General features: G+C 37.9%; 1 protein-coding gene across 1 annotated transcript; it reads left to right on the top strand.

Moving 5' to 3' along the window:
- Positions 1-4,925: 4,925 nt before the first annotated feature.
- Positions 4,926-21,332, top strand: LOC144640416 (tryptase beta-2-like). The gene is made up of 2 exons (XM_078499570.1): positions 4,926-5,302; positions 20,818-21,332. The coding sequence occupies exons 1-2, from the start codon at positions 5,299-5,301 to the stop codon at positions 21,216-21,218; spliced, it is 405 nt and encodes a 134-aa protein (XP_078355696.1). The 5' UTR covers positions 4,926-5,298; the 3' UTR covers positions 21,219-21,332.
- The last annotated feature ends 74 nt before the right edge of the window (positions 21,333-21,406 follow it).

The following is a 21,406-nucleotide window of genomic DNA, read 5'->3' as shown; positions in this document are numbered from 1 at the left end:
CAGCAGTAAGAAAGAGAGCAAGGGACGAAAGCGATTTGAGGCGAAATTCCGATCCCTCGTTTCTCGCTAAAAATCAAACGAAACGATCTCATTTTTTACATGTGGTTTAAGACTAGTATTCTCTCCCCATACGCTGTAAGAAAATCTTCAAACAAGTCGTATAAGCTGTATTTCGGGGGACGAGTTTTAGGCAGTTAAAAATGTGTTTTGGCCATCCCCTTTTTTTTTTCGTTTATCGTCGTATGTGTTTTCTGATTTTGGGTCGGTCGGTCGGAATTAAAAAAAAAATTCAAAAAAAAGTTGATAAGGAGTCTGGAACTAGGAGGCCCGGTACCTCAGCATAATGTCCGTGGAGCCTGGAAACAAGAAGACATGGTTACAAAGTCAACATGGCGGCAATGGAGGAAGGAAAAATCGACGTCGTGGTTAAACTCAAACAAGAACAGCGTAAAAAGGATGAAACATTATTTAAAATAATGTGTCATTGCCTTCTATACCTTCTGTATAAATTTTTTTTTTGAAAACGCGAAAATCTGGGTCGGTCGGACGACGCTAAACAGAGAAAAATCAAAGGTCTCTATGAGACTACGACTATTTTGCTATGGTCTATCTGTTGGCTGTCAATTGTGGTATGGAGTAGTGTTTTGCTAAAGGGTGAAAGACGCTTTTCATGTTGTTTAGGAGTGGAAGTCTTGAAAATAACTTAGCTTACCTGAATACTTTACACTTCCACATCACATTCTAAATTAAAACTGAAACCTAGAAGTCAACAACGCGCTGTTTACAAAACTCAACCGCAAATTAAGGAGCCAAAGAAAACCCAATCGAAAACACATTGAATATACTGTAGTACTCGTGTCGCGTATAAGCTTATTCCGGCCTACTAAAGCAAACAAACAGTTCAGCGGTTCAATACATTCTTCATATATACCCACACCTCCGGCCCACACCGAAAAGAAATCCCTAGAATTGAGAACGCGAATAAATGATTATTTACTCGTGTTTAGCGAGACTAACGCAATCGATTGTCGCGAATGTGAAAGACTTGTAAAAGTACAAATTTGCGTTCTTAATCGTTTTAGGTTAAATATTAGCGCTCCTTTAGTGTGTTAGACGCTTCTACCAGTCCAAACTTGCGTTCTTACGTTCTTGGTTACATATTAGCGTCGCTTTAGTCTGTGAAAGACTTATACATTGCCTTTAAGTGTTGGCTGACGCTTTGTTCACCCACACCGAAAAGAAATCCCTTGAATTGAGAACGCGAATGATTATTTACTCGTGTTTAGCGTGACTAACGCAATCGATTGTCGCGAAAACAAATCCTTTAGGTTAAATATTAGCGCGACTTATACGTTGCCTTCAAGTGTTGACTGACGCATTGTTCACCCACACCGAAAAGAAATCCCTTGAATTGAGAACGCGAATAAATGATTATTCACTCGTGTTAAGCGTGACTAACGCAATCGATTGTCGCGAAAATATCTGATTTGAGATACTCACGCATAAAAATAATTGTTATATAACGTTTATACATGTGACAAGTCACGTTTTTAACACGAGATAGCAAGTGTTGACGCAATACTAATGAGATACCCTTTCATCACCCACAGCGGCTAATGGAGTTCAAGTCTAATTTCCGGTCCAAAAATATCGCACGTAGACAAAAACAATTGTTATCATGGCGGGTGTTGAGCGCAGGTTGAGCGGAATGAAGTAGAAAGCGAGTTCTTCTAGGTTTTAGAAAATCTCTCAAGAGTTTTGTTCACAAAACATTTAAAGACGAACAAAGGGAGTGTATTCGACGAATAGTTTGTGAAAGAAAAGATGATTTGGCGGTGCTTCCGATGGGATTCGGTAAGAGCGTGATCTATCACCAGTGGTGTCGAAGAGTATTACATCACACCACCAAAGACGCCAGACGATCGTGCCAGTGACGAAAACTACGACCTTTAAATGACTGACCTGAGCCTTACACAAAATCAGCCTTTGCAGAAATCAAATTTTAAAAACCATCCGATCAGCTCGTAATGTGAGTCTTATGCGTATTTTTCTCGTCTTTTGCCCGATAAAATGTGCGAAACATTCATTTTTCCGTGCTACGGCGGAATTTTAAAATAAATAAATATTATCGCTGAAAAGGGTTTCTTGAAAGTTGGGACAAGCATGTTGCCTCATCCTCGGTGTAAGAAGAACGGGAATAAATGATTATTTACTCGTGTTTAGCGAGACTAACGCAATCGATTGTCGCGAATGTGAAAGACTTGTAAAAGTACAAATTTGCGTTCTTAATCGTTTTAGGTTAAATATTAGCGCTCCTTTAGTGTGTTAGACGCTTCTACCAGTCCAAACTTGCGTTCTTACGTTCTTGGTTACATATTAGCGTCGCTTTAGTCTGTGAAAGACTTATACATTGCCTTTAAGTGTTGGCTGACGCTTTGTTCACCCACACCGAAAAGAAATCCCTTGAATTGAGAACGCGAATGATTATTTACTCGTGTTTAGCGTGACTAACGCAATCGATTGTCGCGAAAACAAATCCTTTAGGTTAAATATTAGCGCGACTTATACGTTGCCTTCAAGTGTTGACTGACGCATTGTTCACCCACACCGAAAAGAAATCCCTTGAATTGAGAACGCGAATAAATGATTATTCACTCGTGTTAAGCGTGACTAACGCAATCGATTGTCGCGAAAACAAATCCTTAGTTGTGTCATATCGGATTTGAGATACTCACGCATAAAAATAATTGTTATATAACGTTTATACATGTGACAAGTCACGTTTTTAACACGAGATAGCAAGTGTTGACGCAATACTAATGAGATACCCTTTCATCACCCACAGCGGCTAATGGAGTTCAAGTCTAATTTCCGGTCCAAAAATATCGCACGTAGACAAAAACAATTGTTATCATGGCGGGTGTTGAGCGCAGGTTGAGCGGAATGAAGTAGAAAGCGAGTTCTTCTAGGTTTTAGAAAATCTCTCAAGAGTTTTGTTCACAAAACATTTAAAGACGAACAAAGGGAGTGTATTCGACGAATAGTTTGTGAAAGAAAAGATAATTTCCGTTCTTAATCATTTTAGGTTAAATATTAGCGCCCGGCTTCAGTGAGTGAGACGCTTGTACTAGTACAACGCTTTAGACTGTGAAACACTGAACCACTCACATTCTCGATTAGTTGTGTCATATCTCATTTGAGATACTCACGCATAAAAATAACTGTTATATAACGTTTATACATGTGACAAGTCACGTTTTTAACACGAGATCGCAATTGTTGACGCAATACTAATGAGAGACCCTTTCATCACCTACAGCGGAATATGTGACAAGTCACGTCTTTAACACGAGATCGGAAGTGTTGACGCAATAATAATAATAATAATAATAATAATAATAAATATATTTTTATAGCGCCTATCCAGGCCTGCTCTAGGCGCTTTAAGAGACCCTTTCATCGCCCACTAAGCGGAAAGAACTCCCTTGAGAAATTAAAACAGTCCCTTGAGAAATTAAAAAAGTCCCTTGAGAGTAGACAAGAATGTTCCAAATTTTGCCCACATCACTCCTAATCTCCTACTTCTGCTTGTAAACAAGCAAATTAGTCGAAAAAAGGGGATGGCCTTTCGTACAATGTGGACCGGAGGATACTGGTGGCGGAAATGCGTCACGAGACATGCGAGACGAGTGATGTTGCAATACCGTAATGTGTTTCACAAGTAACTTAGCACTCCACTTTCAATTTCTTCGGATTGCGTTGATCCTCGTCTGGTAAATTTCGCTTTTCCTGGAGAGCACTATTCATATTTTGAATCTTACCGCCGGTCGAAGGATCACTGTTGTTTTGAATTTCGGATTAGTGACGGTTGATTTCATCTGTCACAGCATGGATCTCGCACGACTTCCGTTTCCGCCACCAGTATGCTTCGGGTCACATCGAGCCGATCACGTGGTATAATGTTTCGTCCCTTGTCTTTTTAGTGCAGAATGTACTCTTGTGATGGTTTGGTGGGCTGTCATCTGCTAAACCCCTAACGCGCTAATGTGTAAACTTTTAATCACCAAATAATTAATTAATATCAATTAATTAATTAATTATTCCTTGTGGAGGGGGTGGGGGTGGGGAGCACCTGACCGTACCCCTAGGTAAAACCTGTAGCACATCTACGTTACTTTCATATGAAGATCTCAAACGTATATATTTGTTTCAGAAAACCCTTTGCTCTCCTTGTGGTACTACTCGACGTTCTAGGGCAACGTTCTTTACGCCAAACGCATGCGCAGTTTAGTCTACGTTTTTTGCTGGAACTCTCATGAACATCACTTGTATTGCGTGTTTGTGATAGGATTCCTGCAGACTTCGTGGCGCCAAGTGAAAACCGCAAATTAATTAAATTAGATTTTTAGACTTTCATAGCGCTTTCGTAATTAGGAATGCAAAAACTTGCACCGGGATTTTCGGCGTGAAACTCCTCATAACCAGGAAACAGATATCCTAGCTGTACTGCGTTTTAAAAACCTTTCGAAAGAGATGTTTTTTGACTAAATTTGCTCTTTACTTTTTGAGAAACGTCTTTCGTGCAGTTGAAACCGCAACTTAATTAAATTAAAGTGAAATAATTGGCTTTATTATTGAAAGGAAGACAAATGCCATCGATGTCGCTGTGAAACAAAAAATAATGAACAAAGGGTCACGTTACGGCATTTTCAAGGAAAAAAACAAAAGTATCTTGTTACAAACGAACAGAAGTATCATGTTACGTTTGCAAAGATTAGCGTAACAAATACTCGGGAAGGAATACAAGTGGTTTCTCAACATCTAATTGCAAGTAAAATAACGCAAATAAACACGAACATAAAACAATACTTTCAATTGTCGACTCCATTGCATTCTGCACTGTCCTTTGAGTCTCTGAGTTTTAAGTCGTGAATGCAAAGAACGACTTATAGCGGTTTGCTGGAGAAATTCAATTAAATTTGTGTAAACTCCCTTGGTAACCTGGCAACTTTATATTAAGTTTAAATTAAGTTCAAAATGGCGGATGAACGTGCACAAGGGCTGGTTTCCCGAGTTGTAAAGCGAACTTGTGGATGTACATCAGGAGAATACGAATATTTTTTCCTTTCTGGAAGGAATTTTTCTAGTGAGGCCAGTGCTCGAATCCACATTTACACACAATGCAATGGAAAGGATGGCCAATGCAAGGAAGCAAGAAACTTGCACGCCGAACAATAGCTTATTTTGAAAGTCCGCGGATATGAAATTATCTTCCATTGAAATGCAATCAAATAGTGGATGGGTAAGTAATAAATCACCCTAAATAAGGCAGTATTTTCCGCTACAAATTAGTCTCACTCAGCAAGATTAAACTGATGCGTTTGGAAACAATTAGAGATATCTATAGTTGGCTTGCTTTGTCTTTCGGTCGATCATTCATTTGCACGTTCGTCAAGTTTTTGTATCTCGTAATATTTTATATTCGTTGTCACACTCTCGTTAACGAAGTTCCCAAGTACATCTATCTCATGACTTAAACTTAAATCAAAATTTCCTCTGGCATTCGTAGCTCATTAGGTAGCAAGCCTTATCATGTTATGTGAATGATAAATTTGCTCTGCTTTTGAAGGCAAAACTACATTTGTAAACACAGTATTATGCATCAAACCCTTACAATTATTTTTTCTTCATACACATGGTCTGTCAAAAAAGGGACATATTAGTTCAACTGTGGTAATTGTAGTTCTCCAGGGGTGTATCATTGCACTCAGGTAACTTTTTGCTTTGTCAACATCCACTGAGTGCTATGGGGTAGACATTCAAAGAAATACTGAGAGAGTACTATTGTTAGCAGCTATTAATTTTAACGATTTTTTCTGAGCAAGATTTAGCGACTCTATAGGGATTTTCCAAAAACTTCAAAAAATAGTAAATATATCGTGTAAACCAGCTTTTACTGGCTGGTGATGAATATATGGCTAAGATGAAAATAAATGTTCAGCAAAAGAAAAAGACTACCATATCTTGACATTGAATGAATATAAATTGCATTGCCTAAAAGAACAAAGTTACCAGTATCCATTTTTGTGTTCCATTAGGGTGGGAAGGGGGTACCGGGGAGGTACCGGGGTACTTGAAATTTGACCAAGACAAATTTTAGCAAGTACTAAATTAAGCGATTTTCGCCCAACTCACTAAAAGCGCTAAAATGTAATAGCCACTAATATAACAATAGTAACCTTAAGGTCGATTTCTGTACATGTCCTATGCCTCCCCCCCCCTTATCTCAGCCAAAAAGGAACCTGCAATGAGCGCCAAATGTGTTGAGACAGTCGGCACTTTTTGAGTACCTTGGACAAATTTTACCCCTCACCCCTTCAATATAACCCCCTCCCCCCGAAACAATGTTGTATTTGTTATCTGCAAGACTTGCCTTGTTTGAGTACAACATTGAAAAGGGGGAGGGGGAGTGGTTCAGAAGCGGCAGCAGATTAAAGGTGAAAAAACGGGAATTTTAAATTAGTATCAATTTCATCCAACTGTCTCAAGAACTTTTGACGCCCATTGTCTAAAAGGGAAATCTAGCTTTTTGCAATAGTTATAAGTGCAAACTAAGAATCCATGGAACTACAATGTTTCGTGGGCTAAGACGCATTTTTCTGATATATAACATAACGGGTTACCACGGTTAACCACGGGTAACCAAACAAATTAAAAGGAATAAGAGTATCTTGTTTCTCAACTATTTTGGTTACCCGTGGTTACTCGTGGTTACCCGTTCATTTCGAGAAAAGAAGCCGTTTTTACATGTTATTGACAAGCTGTTTGTTGAAAAATCACGGATAGTTGCGATTCCATTCAATTGCATGCATTTTTACGTGATTAAATGAATAATATCGTCAATAATAACGTGAAAAGCCGTCAGAGTCACGGGCATGTGACGTTTTACGTACCAGTTGCGTGACACCGTCACACAAGGCGATCATAGGCTCAAAAATGTGCGAAAATAATCGGTGGAAAGTAATATATATTCGATATTTGTACCCTGTCCATTGTTTACAATTGTTTAATCCATTGTCTTGTTCATACTTGCAATTATTCTGGAAATTACGCCTTTATCTAGAGACTTCACGGTATCGGAGATGCGTCCTCAAAACAGACCAAAGGTTATGAAAGTTATATGTTCTTCTTTAGTGCATCGTCATGTAATTAGATTTACCATGTTAAAAATACTTCTTCTTTAGCTAAGAGATACGCAATGCGTCCTGTCCACAAGCTGTCATCGCATTCAAGTTTGATCTTTCGTGCAATTTATAGAATCTTTTTCACATTCCGTCTGTAAATAGTACCTTTTGCCGTGCTTCAAGGAACTTATACCATTTGCTACGCCAAAACATTGTCCTGTTCTGAAAGAAACGTGTCTTGCGCTGGCGCCTGCTTACCGCATTAGTTTCTAGACAGTAAATCGCCCCATCCCATTCCTTAACCTTGGGATTTTTCTAAGACTGGACCGCTTTTCCCGCGAACACAGTTTTTGGTGGCGTCCGATAGCTTTCTTCGTCACGCACGCCCGATTTTTTCCTTTGCTCTAAGCAGCTTTAAAATGCGATAAAAAAAACCCCGAGATATTTAAGGTTGTTGCATAATTTATTTGGCACCTAATCCTATTAATTTCTTTGCAATGCAGACATACGCACGTGTTTCAACACAAATGCTAGCCTTGAAAACGATTTGGCCTTGTTTATGCGCAGGTCTAGCCGATTTGTGACGTCATCGCCAAATTACAATAATCACGATATTTACGCGCTAATTAATCTTTCGTAATGCAGCGCAGTACCAATGTGATCACCTGATTCTAAAGAATAATATATATTTGTGTCCATGTTATGTAGTTTCTTATTTTCAAGATATACCGAAAATTCACCTTCAGACAATGAGCGCCAAATGTGTCGAGACAGTCGGCACTTTTTGAGTACCTTGGACAAATTTTACCCCTCACCCCTTCAATATAACCCCCTCCCCCCGAAACAATGTTGTATTTGTTATCTGCAAGACTTGCCTTGTTTGAGTACAACATTGAAAAGGGGGGAGGGGGAGTGGTTCAGAAGCGGCAGCAGATTAAAGGTGAAAAAACGGGAATTTTAAATTAGTATCAATTTCATCCAACTGTCTCAAGAACTTTTGACGCCCATTGTGGTTGCATGCCATGCTGATAAATAACAAATTGCTTACACTTAGATGGTTTGTTGTACGTGTTGTCCTACAGATTTATTTTAACAAGGCACATAGAATTTTGAATTAATTTATAGATTCGCCAAAACAATATCCTGCAATACAACACATCACTGAACTCTGCATGGGGCTAGGCTGTCAAGAGGTGTGGGCTGGAATGAACATCCTCCTGCCCTAACGTTGTATGAAACACATGATCAGAAAAAGAATTTTATTTCAAATTTACTCTCATTTATTTTTCACAAACAGTGAATACTGCTCTCTATAAATTGACTTTTAGCAGACTGTACAGCTTGAAAAATAAAATATTTGGAGTTATTGTTATTGACTGCTGAAAACAAAGAGTAAAAGATAAACAAGCTTTAAGGTTCAGATCCTTTAATCCAACATGGCCACCAAATCTTTGCAGGATGGCTGGCAATGTATAGAGATTATTTAAAAATGAATTAATAAGGCTGATTAAAATGCATTGATGATTTTCGTGGCATGTAAAGGGGTAAAGTAAACTTTTTGGTTGCAAGTTAAGATACCAGAAAAGGAAATAAGCAGCAGTTTTCATTTGTTACATGTATCACGCCTCTAAATTGATAATAAATTATGTTGGCTTTACTGTTTCCTGCCAATTTCAATTCTTAGAAGTCACATGTATGAGGCATCTGTTAGTTTCTTTTAATTATTTGCCTTCTGTCACAGTGTCTGCCATTCTTTAACAGAGAAAAATGTATGTCGAATAATACCACTGTCCTGTATAAAATGGCTGAGCTACCTGGTTATTAATTAAAGAACCCTTTAGCAAATGTGAAACAGTTTGGTGGAAAAAAATCCCTAGCTTCTTTCCATTACCAGCTTCGCAGCATCTTAAGGTACTTCATATCTTGTTACCACTATACGTGTCTCTCTCAGCATTAATTATTTTAAGCTCTAATATAATCTTCACTTCTTAGCTGCTTAGCTAGAAGGCCTCGATGGACTACTGGATGGTTAGTTTTCAGTTAGAATATGGGGTTATTTATCACTTACCAGCTAGAATTTTAAACATGACTCAACTGTGACATATGTTAACAGATTTCATAGACAATTACAAAAAATGTTGTTTGTCAGCACACATTTAAAATTTATTTTGGCTAATTCTGGGCTATCAGTTTATAATATACCACATTCACGACTTTGCTCATAGAGCCTTTGATTCTTCTTGGCACTTCGTGCCTCGTCGGAAAGCTTCGCTTTCCGAAAAAAAATCGTCGCCCTTCGGGCGACGATTTTTTCGCCCCAGGCGACCATTGTCAGAATACGATATCACCAGACGATTTGCAAACAAGTATCGCATGACGGTGTTTGTATCACGTACGCTTACACGTTACATGCACGATCGCTTTGCTTTGAACATGTTTGAAGGTCGTTTTGCACAGTAGAGATTTTGAATTGCGGACAAACTTGACTCCTCTGTGCCCTGTGGTGGTTGTGGGTGAGGTGAAAAGTGCTACCGGGATAACGCTAGGTGTGGACTAATGCTCACTGGTGTAGAACAAGCGTGCCATTCATTTCGAAAGATCGGCTTTCAGAAGATCGTATGTAATTATATGCAAGATTCAAATCCTCGCGTTTCCCAGTATGAATTGCAAGAATTTCTTGTCTTAAAACAGCAAATACATGACAAAAACTTCGAGTTGCAAGTAAAGTTTATTTGTCAAACATGAAAGCGAAAGTTTTATTAAAGGAACCACGTGTAATTTTAAAGCAGCATGCTCTTTTCCTAAAACATCAACAATCGGTCACGCAAATTGAACATGGAGAAATGTCAATGTCATTTCCTTCGTCTGAGAGCGGAATGTTTCGTCACAAGGACTATTGGCTTGAGTTTTCTCGCCTGCCTTGCAGCAAGACTTGTCGCAATATCCTCGATATAGTCCTAAACCGGCCGTTTAGACTGTGTGACGGGGGCTTAAAGTTTTCGCGTGATGTTAAATATCATGTTCGGCAAGCTGCCACTATTTGTCGGCATGTGTGCATTGCATTTTTTTTTGTTCTTAAACAATATTCATTTCGGGGCTTTCACAGGTCGCACGCAATTAAATATACAAGATTCAAATCTTTGCATTTAAGCAAAGTGTACGGTGTACGATGAGTATCATGCGTTAAAATCTTGAAAAGTTACATGAAATCTTGAAAAAATACATAAAATCTTGAAAAGTTACATGAAATCTTGAAAAACACGAAAAAATCTTGAAAACAAAGTGAAAAATCTTGAGAAACGCGAAAAAATCTTGAAAACGCGAAAAAATCTTGAAAACGCGAAAAAAATCTTGAAAAACGCGAAAAAATCTTGAAAACAAAGTGAAAAATCTTGAAAAACGCGAAAAAATCTTGAAAACGCGAAAAAATCTTGGAAACGCGAAAAAAATCTTGAAAAACGCGAAAAAATCTTGAAAAACACGAAAGATCTTGAAAAACGGTAAAAAATCTTGAAAACCGCAAAAAAATCTTGAAAAACGCGAAAAAAATCTTGAAAACGAGAAAAAGCTTGAAGATTAATAAAGGTCAAATGAGATATTGATCTCACGTGAGACGACGTGCTTGCATGTTGAATACATGTCTGTTAGGCCAAACACTACTCCCTTTGAGCTGTTTCGGTAAAATTATTGGTTGAGATTTGCGTTTTGGAACTCAACTAACTGCCTCCATTTTTTTATTCGTTTTGTCTCGTTACTTGCATCCAACAAATAAATTCTATTACAGTTTGATTACTGCATTTGAAGTCTCCAGGATGCGGTAACGATGATCTCTTCTGGCAATTTTTTTTTTTATTCTTAAGCAAGACTCGAGTTTCGGGGGGGATTGGGGCGACCATGGTGTGAGGACGTGTATCAAATCGCTCCCGCTAAAGTTTAAGCTAAAGTTTACTTTTTATGGCCAGTAGTACAGTTTTAGCTGCAAAAAGAAAAGACAGGGGAAGTGGAAGCTCGGATAGTGATATTTCCTCGCCAGAGGGGAAAAAAATTTGCCAGGACAGCCCAAAGTCTGACTTAATCAGCGTCGAAGCTTTCACCGACGAGTCTGCCACGGCACGAAACATGGAGAAAATTACAACCCAACTAGAAGCAATTTTGAGCAGGCTCGATAGCGTCGAAACGAAGTTGGAAAAGTTGGAAGGTTTATTCGAACGCCTGGAAAATGTTGAAGTAGCGGTAAGCAAAAACCGCACCGAATTAGACCATGTGAACGAGAAAACCAAAGCGATCCAGAGTAATGTCGCAGAGATTGAAAAGGGAATAGTGTTTGCGAACTCTCAGATAGAAGATTTAAAAGCGAAAGACGACGAAAATACACGCAAAATCAAGGAGCTTGAAGACAAACTTCTCTACCAAGAGGTTTACAGCCGAAGAGAGAACGTACGCTTTTTTGGAATACCTGAAGCGACGCAAGGTCAAGAAAACACTGCAGAGGTGTTGCACAAATTCTTTAGAGACGAGCTCAACATTCCCGATTCAGACGAAATCGAATTTCAAAGGGCCCATCGGCTGGGTAAAAGAGTGCAAGGCCAAACACGACCGATCATCGCCCGCTTCTTAAGATTCCAAGAGCGAGAATGTATATTTAAGAGCGTTAGAGAGCTGGGAGAAGCGGCGGATACAGATGTAAAGGTGTATGCCGACTTTCCAGAGGAAATTAGACGCAGAAGAAAGCTCCAGTGGCCAAAAATGAAAAAAGCGCGAGAAGAGGGTAAATTGGCCTACTTCAGCAAACCTGAACCCGACAAACTTTTCATCGATGGCGAACTAGTTCCGTTATAAATTTATTTTTGTTCGATAAACACTCCTTAGAGGAACAATTTATTGTGTGCTACCAAGGCTATGTTAATTTTGCTGTTAACTTGCTGACCTTTTGTTTTGAATTTTAAAGCGGGTGCGTATCATTACACATATGAATAGCCTCAAATTCCTTAGGCAGCGCTACAGATACAAAATATCTGCTGCCTCTTATTTAGCATGTTTAGTGTTATTGTGTAAGTTTCTTTTGTCTTGTGTTAAATGTGTTAAAAACGTGAGACGCAAGAGACCTCGGGCAGATTATAAATTCGCTTTCACTCTTTCACCTTTTTCGCACTTTTGCGCAGTCATTCATTTCTTTCGCATGATCATTTGCTCCTTTCGAGAAAGAATATGCTGATTTTAAACTTCTTTCACTAAATGTTCGAGGGATTCGGTCTGCAAAGAAAAGAAAGGCTCTTTTTATGTGGTTGAATGAACGTAAATATGACATTGTATTTCTACAAGAAACATACAGCACGGAGGAAGTTGAAGACATCTGGAAAACACAATGGCAAGGTAAGCTCTTTTTTTCACATGGTACTAATCACAGCTGTGGAGTAATGGCTCTAGTAAGGAGTGATTTAGATTTCAAATTAAATTCTGTCAATGCCGATAATGAAGGACGCTACCTAATAATAGAAGCTGAAGTGCAAAGCTCAGCTTTCCTGCTTGTAAATATTTATGCGCCTAATAAGGTGCAAGAGCAATGTGTTTTTTTTGAAAACGTTAATAAGATCATTGAAAGTTTTGTCGCCGATAAAGAGCAAAAAATATTTGTTGGAGGTGACTTTAATGTTGCGCTCGACACTGATCTTGACTGTTCTGGTGGTAACCCGTCAAAAAAAGATTCCACAAAAAAAATTAGCGACTTATGCTTAGATTATGATTTAGTAGATATATGGAGAATACGAAATCCCGAATCTAAACGATTCACTTGGAGGCAAAAACGTCCGATTATCCAAAGAAGACTTGATTATTGGTTAATAAGCGACGCTTGTCAGGAAGACATTGTAAGAACTGATATTGTCTCCTCCATAAATTCCGATCATTCGGCAATTATGCTCCATTTCAATAACATAAGTAAGCAACAACACGGCCCTTCTTTTTGGAAATTTAACGCCAGCCTGGCGGAGGATGACAACTTCATCACATTAATCAATGAGAGTATGCCAATCTGGTTGGATGAATTCAACACAATTACCGACAAAAGGCTCGTGTGGGACTTAATAAAATACAGAATACGACAGGTATCGATGAAATACGGCAAAGAAAAGGCGCGTAAAAAAAGGCAAAAGGTAATAGACATCGAGGCTTCTTTGAAAAACTGCGAAGAAAATTGTGCACAATACCCATCCGATGAAAACCTTCAGCAATTAGAATATTTAAAGATTGAGTATGATAATTTATATGAAAATCTAGCTCAAGGCGCAATAATTCGATCAAAAGCAACCTGGTATGAAAAGGGAGAGAAAAGTAATAGATATTTTTTAAACCTCGAATCACACAAAAAGGCGAAAAGCTCCGTCCGCAAGGTTTTTAATAAGGAGGGCACTTTAATCACTGATCCAAAAAATGTTATGCATGAGATTGAAAAGTTCTATACGGATCTTTACAAAGATGACTCTTTAACTCCACCAACAGACTCGCTCAACTTTTTTCTTGAGAACCCTGAAATACCCAAACTCACGGCTGATGATGCTCAAATTTGTGAAGGGAAATTCACAGTTGCTGAATGTTTTAAAAGTCTTCAATTATTTGAGAACAACAAATCACCGGGCGAAGATGGCCTAACAGTAGAATTCTATGTGGCATTTTGGAACATTGTCGGAAATCTGATGGTGGAGAGCCTAAATTACTCATATGATCACGGAGAGTTGTCAAGCTCACAAAAGCGAGCTATCATAACACTAATTGAAAAGAAAGACAAAGACAGAAGGGTTATATCAAATTGGAGGCCTATATCGCTCATTAATGTTGACGTAAAAATTGGCTCAAAAGCCATCGCAAAAAGACTAGAAGCTGTTCTTCCTAACATCATACACCATAATCAAAGTGCGTATGTCAAAGACAGAACTATCTGCGATGCTGTAAGATCTATCGACGACGTTTTGGATTACACTAAAAAATATCAGATTCAGGGAAGACTCGTTGCAGTTGACTTCAAAAAAGCATTTGATTCTGTTAATAGGGACTTTATGTTTCGCACACTTTCTGCTTTTCGCTTCGGACCTTCGTTTATTCAATGGATTAAAACTTTTTACAATAATATATCAAGTTGCGTGATGAACAACGGTTTTGCTACTGCTCCCTTTGAAATACAGCGAGGTGTAAGGCAAGGAGATCCACTTTCCTCCTATCTGTTCATCATTGTCCTGGAGATTTTAAATATAAGTATACGAAGCAACAAAAACATTCAGGGAATCATGGTAGATGGAGAAGAAATAAAACTGCAGGTTTTTGCAGATGATTTAACGGCTTTTCTCCTGAACGATAGTTCTATATTAAGATTTCTCAAACTTCTAGAATTGTTTGGAGAGTGCTCTGGACTTAACATTAATCGTGACAAATCAGAAATTATGTTACTTGGAAACTCCATAAAATTATTCCCCGACTTTAACCTTTTTAACGGTGTAAAGATTAAAAAAGCTCTCAAAATCCTCGGAATATATTTCACATACGACAATCGTACTAAACAACAGTTAAATTTTGATGAATTGGTCGACTCTATTAAGAAAAAGTTAAAAATATGGAGGTGGAGAGATTTGACCCTTATTGGTAGAATTCAAATAGTTAAAACGTTCATTATCCCAGTAATCTTATACCGCGCGAGTATGATTTGTTTAAATAAAGAATTCGTTAAGGAAGCAAATAAAATTATTTTTGACTTTATTTGGAAAGGCAGAGACAAAGTCAAACGTCTTGCTCTTGTAAGCGAGGTTGAAGATGGTGGACTCAAAGCTCCACACCTCGACTCAATTATAAAAACTCAGAGAATTCTTTGTTGTAAAAGACTCGCAAGTAAACAACCCAGCAACTGGAAAACGATTTTACTGCACTATCTAAAACCTGTTGGTGGCAAGTTTATTCTTTGTTGTGACTTTGATGTAAAAAAATTGCCCGTCAAACTACCAACTTTCTATGAAGAATGCTTGAAATATTTTGCAGAATGTTCGGCGGCAAGGCAAGATATTGTAAACAATCTCGCAGGTGATGATTTTTCAAAAATCATTCTGTGGAACAATAAAGCTATATGTATTAATGGGAAATCAGTGTACAATCATGGACTTGTAGATAAGGGCATACTTAGATTAGGAGACCTGGTCTCTGATAATAACGAGCTCATTACAAGACATAAGTTGAGGGAACTTAGAATCTCTCCGTTGGATGCATTTAAACTTTGTTGTGTAATTGATGCCCTTCCAGCTGAATGGCGGAGATTTCTACGAACGTACAACTATAGAGACATGGAGCCCTTCAACACACAAAATCAAACCCAGCTACAGTTAAACGGGCAAAATGTCTTAATTTCTAAAGTTGTATCCAAGGCTATTTACAAGGAACTCCGAAATAGAATCATTACTCCACCTACAGCTCAACTTAAATACAACACTCTGTTCAAAAATGATGATGAACTGAATTGGAAGAAAATCTATCTTTTGCCACATCGTGTTGCTTTGGACACAAAATCGCGGGAATTTCAATATAAACTTCTCAACAGATGTCTTGCAACAAATGTCCTCTTAAGCAAAGCTGGACTAACATCATCCCCAGCCTGTTCTTTTTGCGGAGAAGCAGACGAATCTCTCGAACATATTTTTTCAACTTGCCACTATACCGTGAAGTTTTGGGCAGAAGTTATAAAATGGATGGGCCAGCAGAATATTCAAATAAAATCCCTTAGTCTTAAAGATATAATGTTAGGTATAACCGATGAAAAGAACTTGTTTACCAACCATATTTTATTAATTGCAAAAAAACATATATATTGGTGTAGATGTAATAAGGTAAAACCTTCTATTATTATATTTAAGGCTCAAGTTAAGAAAATTTACCAACTTGAAACTAATATTGCCAAATCAAATAACAAATGGCCTGTCCATGAAAACAAATGGGGCAAGTATGTTGAAGTATGATAATCCTTTAAAACTGCGCAAAAGATTAAGAAGTTTAAGTTTTTAGGTAATTTAGAATAATTTGTTGTAATCTAGAAAGAGTCTCTTGTGCTTGTAATATGCGCGTAGTTTTTTTTTTTTGTATGTGTATGTAAGTAATTGTGTCTTTTTTTCTTTGTAAGATGTAAGAAACTTCCAATACTAAATAAAAATATCAAAATACAAAAAAAAAAAAAAAAAAAAAAGACTCGAGTTTCGGTTCTTCAGTGGAACTCATCAGTTGCTCCTGAAGTCTCGTCCAATTATTTGAAATCATTCGATTTGCCGTTTTTGTACAAATCTCAACACCCAAGCTAAGGGGAGCTTGAAAAACTGAAATAACTCACAATGCTTTGAGACTGCATTACCCTTGAAAGGACTCGGATCTTGGATCTTCGCATCCGTTGAAAAGACACAATCCTGCGAGCTGACCGCACGCTTATGATAAACAAAATCATTGTTCGAGATAGCCTGCAGAACAGGCGGTTTTTATATTTTTCATTCGCGCTTCGCGCTTGCCCTCGCGTGACCCGCTAAATAAAAACCTAGCACTTCGTGCCTCGACCCGCAAAATAAACCGCCTGTTCTGCAGGTTATGTTCGAGAGGTCTACTGATCCGATACACGTTCCAGACAGTGAGACAACAATATTCTTTTAAAGGACTGATAAACGACATTTAACTAAACATGCCACAGAACAAGCAAACAAAATGGCATTAATATTTTTACTGAAACAGCTCTAGAGATCTAGAGAACGTAAAATCCATAATTAAACAGACTGAAGGTTAACTTTAAGCGGCCAACGGGAGTCGTGTTTGGCCTAACAGACATGTATTCAACAAGCACGTATCACGTGAGATCAAGATCTCATTTGACCTTTTCATGATAATTTTCGAGCTTCCAGCGTTTATATCAAGATTTTCGCGTGATTTTCAAGATTGTTTGGCGTTTTTCAAGTTTTCTCGCGTTTTTCAAGATTTTTCGCGTTTTTCAAGATTTTTTCGCGTTTTTCAAGATTTTTTTGCGTTTTCAAGATTTTTTCACGTTTTCAAGATTTTTCATGTTTTTCAAGATTTTTCGCGTTTTTCAAGATTTTTTTTTTTTTTTTTTCTATAGACTAAGTGTAAGTATAGTGTTAGTTTTCTTCTTCTACTCAACAATTATATTTGTATTTTAGTAATGTAAGTAGTGTAAGTAAGTAGTTTAAGTTATCTTTTTGTAAGTAGCCTTTTTTTCTGTAAGTGATGTAAGTACCTGTATCAATTGATTTGTAAATAAAAAAAAAAAATAAATAAATAAAAAAAAAAATAAAAAAAAGATTTTTTCGCGTTTTCAAGATTTTTTCGCGTTTTTCAAGATTTTTTCGCGTTTTTCAAGATTTTTTTGCGTTTTCAAGATTTTTTCGCGTTTTCAAAATTTTTCATGTTTTTCAAGATTTTTTCGCGTTTTTCAAGATTCTTCACTTTGTTTTCGATTTTTTCGTGTTTTTCAAGATTTCATGTCACTTTTCAAGATTTTATGTCTTTTTTCAAGATTTCATGTAACTTTTCAAGATTTTATGTATTTTTTCAAGATTTTACCGCATGATACTCATCGTACACCGTAAAAGTGTGTTTTGGCAGACTTTCTTGTCTTTCGCCACGAAAAAAAAAGTAACACAGCAAGCACTTGACTAAAACTAAGAATTGAATGTTTAAAACTCGGGTTAAAAGTAAGAGTCAAATCAAAAGTAGCGAGTAAAGTTTATTTGTCAAAGCGATTGTTTTCTAAATTTACAACCACTTAGTAATTTAATAGCCTGGGTGACGCATTCTTAATAATAAAAACAACATCCCGTCACGAGTTGATCATTTTCTCATGTTTTCTGGAGTCTTTCCTTCCATGAATAAAAATAAAGCAGAAGAAAAAAATCAAATTTCCAGTTCCTCACCCTTTACAGGGACTTGAGCAGAATTTCGTTGTCCTCGTGGAATTTTGATTTTGAGCAGAAAACTTGATTTCTCACGGGCATACATTGCCGCGAGCGTCATTTATCACGTGATGCATTTGTCCCTTCATCGGCCATTTTGGAGTTTGTAGAGTCTACGTAGCTCGAGTGGTAGGAAGCGATTTATTGCTAACCTCGCGAGATCATGATTGATTATCACGAGTATTTAACTGTTCACATTTTATGTAGAACACTGACAATACAACTTCTAACATTCCAGTGCAACCCATGATTTTTTTCTTTCTTGCTTGCTAACAATATTTTATTGCGATTCGAGAAAATCTTTGTACCGACCCCACAGAGGTTCATTGGAAATTCTGATGGGGGAGGGGGTCTCACAATTAAACTTTTGAAATAAAGTATGAAGATTAACCGAAATTTCAAGAGATGTTGGATGTTGGGGTGGGGGGGGGGGGGGGGGGTGGTTATTAATATTTTCCTGAGTAGCACATTTGTATCAAATACTACACTGTCCGTACGGACCGCTCGTTTTCTATGTCGGAAAAAGAATTGAAAACATTGTTCAGTAGTTTGAGGGAACATTCTTATAACTTTCGCTTTAAAACACGCCCAACAATATAGTATAGCAGATGAACTTTACATGATATCTCCCAAAACAATCAAACAATTCCTTAGCTTACTGTATACTTTTAATAAACGCTACTTCACGCAATCCTATAATAACAAGATGCTGTTCCCTTTCGTAGGACTGCTTGAAATTTGGCGCAAATTTTGGTTAACAATGGTTCTAACAACAAATAAGAATTAAACAGCACATTCCGTTTTCAAAGCTCTTCATAGGTAGAATAGTACAATGCAGCAGATGACGTTTACATATCTCCCAAAAAAAATCAAACAATTATTTAGTGTATTCTTTTAATAACCGCAACTTCACGCAATCCTATGACAAACGGCAGTTTACGCGCGCGCAACGCGATGACATAATACTACAGTGTACTTTCGAAGGGCTGCTTGAAATGCGGCGCAAATTTCAGTTAACAATGCACTAAACAGCATATTCCGTTTTCAACACTATTCATAGCTAGAATGTAGTAGATGAAGTTTACATGATATCTCCCAAAAAATCAAACAATTACTTACTGTATACTTTTAATAAACGCTCCTTCACGCAATCCTATAATGAACGGTAATTCACGCAATGGAATGACATCATAAAAATATACAGAGTACAATGTAGCACATGAAGTTTACATACCTCCCTTAAAATCATTACTGAAGTTTACATATCTCCCTTATTAACATCATTACTGAAAATAGACGCGAATTTCAGTTAACAGTATAATACTTTTAAAAACGTTACTTTGCGCAATCCTACGACAAACGGCAATTCACGCAATTACTGTAAATATTACGTGAATTTCAGTTAACAGAGGTTGTAACAACAAAGAAGCATTAAACAGGATATTCAGTTTTCAACACTATTCTGACATTGGTTACTTAAACCGTTTAATAGTACAAGTAGCAAATGAAGTTTACAAAGCTCCCAGTATACTTTTAAAAACGGTTCTTCACGCAATCCTATGACAAACGGTAATTCACGCAATCGTATGACATGAATCGTATCACGTGATAAAAATATACAAAATCGAAGATCGCATGCGCTAAATCTGACATCCAAAATTTGGCTCCGAACCGCATACACAACACAGAATACCCAACACACACAGGACTACCAGAATAGTGTGCTGTCTCGCTAAGGCGAGCCAGCAACAATTGATAGCGCTTTTGGCGCAGGCTGATTGGCTACTCAAACTCCGAATATCCTTTGCTTTTCACCTTTTAGCAACGTGCGCGAAAAATTGTAATCTTTGAAGGCTAAAAACTAGTCAAAAATCATTCTTTCGGGCTATATTATCTCACTGTTTTAGTAAAACAACTATTCACCGAAGTGTCGGTGGCTAGTTGTGACCCCCCAGTTGTTAATTATTACACGACCAAGCCAGTTGAGAGGGTAAATCAACCAACCGGAGTGCAAGTTAATACAACTCATAAAGTCGTGTAATAATTTTTTTTACCGTGAACCGCCACATAAATAGGAATGTACCCGTAAACTGACAATCAAAATTGGCTTAAACCGCCAAACCTCCAGAGTATATATAGACCCTCTATTAACCATGAAACGTGAAACTGCAAGGCTGAACGAACTGCGTAGAGAACTTAATGCGGCAGAAACATGATAGAGACAAATCCGAGAATCAAAAATGCATAACTGTAGACAGCTGTTTCGGACTCTTTAGTCCTCGTCAGTACAGTATAATGCCACAGAGAACAGAATGTGCAGCCAACGCTAGTCAACTGTTACAATCCGTGTGCCCTCTGCCGCATTAAGTTTTCTACGCAGTTCGTTCAGCCTTGCAGTTTCACGTTTCATGTTTTTCATTTGTTGGCTGATAGGTCTTTCATAGATCCTGCGTACACTAGCAGCATTTTGTTCGCGGCCCAGTGCAGTTTATTCATTCTCTATTAACCAAGCTTGCTCGGAACCGTATCGAGAGCACATCGGTCAAAGTCCTCGGTCTTCTCGCCTCGCTGTGCTGGATATTTCTCCCAGCACGGTCCTATTCATGCTTTCCATATAGTATTTATTATTGTCACCTTAAAACTTTGTTACTTTGCAGGCTGGGGACAAATGTTTGGTGAAGTACAAGAATCAGCTCCAATCCTTCAACAAGCACGCATGCCTGTAGTTTCAAATGGTGCATGCGCAGCAAAGCTGGATACTTCTCCGAACGGTGGACTCCACACTGACAATCGAACCTGGATAGTTACTAGTAAAATGATCTGCGCAGGGGATGCTGGGAAAACCAAAACACACGGGTGCTTTGGGGACAGCGGTGGGCCGTTTCAGTGTAGGAACACCGCAGGCCAGTGGGTAGTGCAGGGTATTGTAAGCTGGGGTGACCCTGATTGTTCGTCTCGTAATCATTACACAGTGTTTACTTGGGTAAGTGTGTTTCGTGGGTGGCTTGAGGATGTAATGGCAAACATTAGGGGTATTGAAAAAAGTAAATATGACTAGTAAAAAAGAACACAAATGGAGAACTGTTTATGCTTAAAGGTAAAGTGATAGCGACGGTAAACAGGTAAATCTATATATTTTATAGGGTAAAAACCAGAACGTTGGGTATACAAGACGTACAACTGACTTTTTTTTTGCTAAACGAGGGATAAAAGAATAATGATAGTATTTTGGTGACGTTTTGACCT

Source organism: Oculina patagonica, unplaced genomic scaffold, assembly GCF_052425735.1.
Source record: "Oculina patagonica isolate OP01 unplaced genomic scaffold, crgOcupat unplaced3, whole genome shotgun sequence".
Classification (NCBI taxonomy): domain Eukaryota; kingdom Metazoa; phylum Cnidaria; class Anthozoa; order Scleractinia; family Oculinidae; genus Oculina; species Oculina patagonica.
Note: the sequence above shows the minus strand (reverse complement) of the source record. Positions and strands in the feature narration are given on the sequence as shown.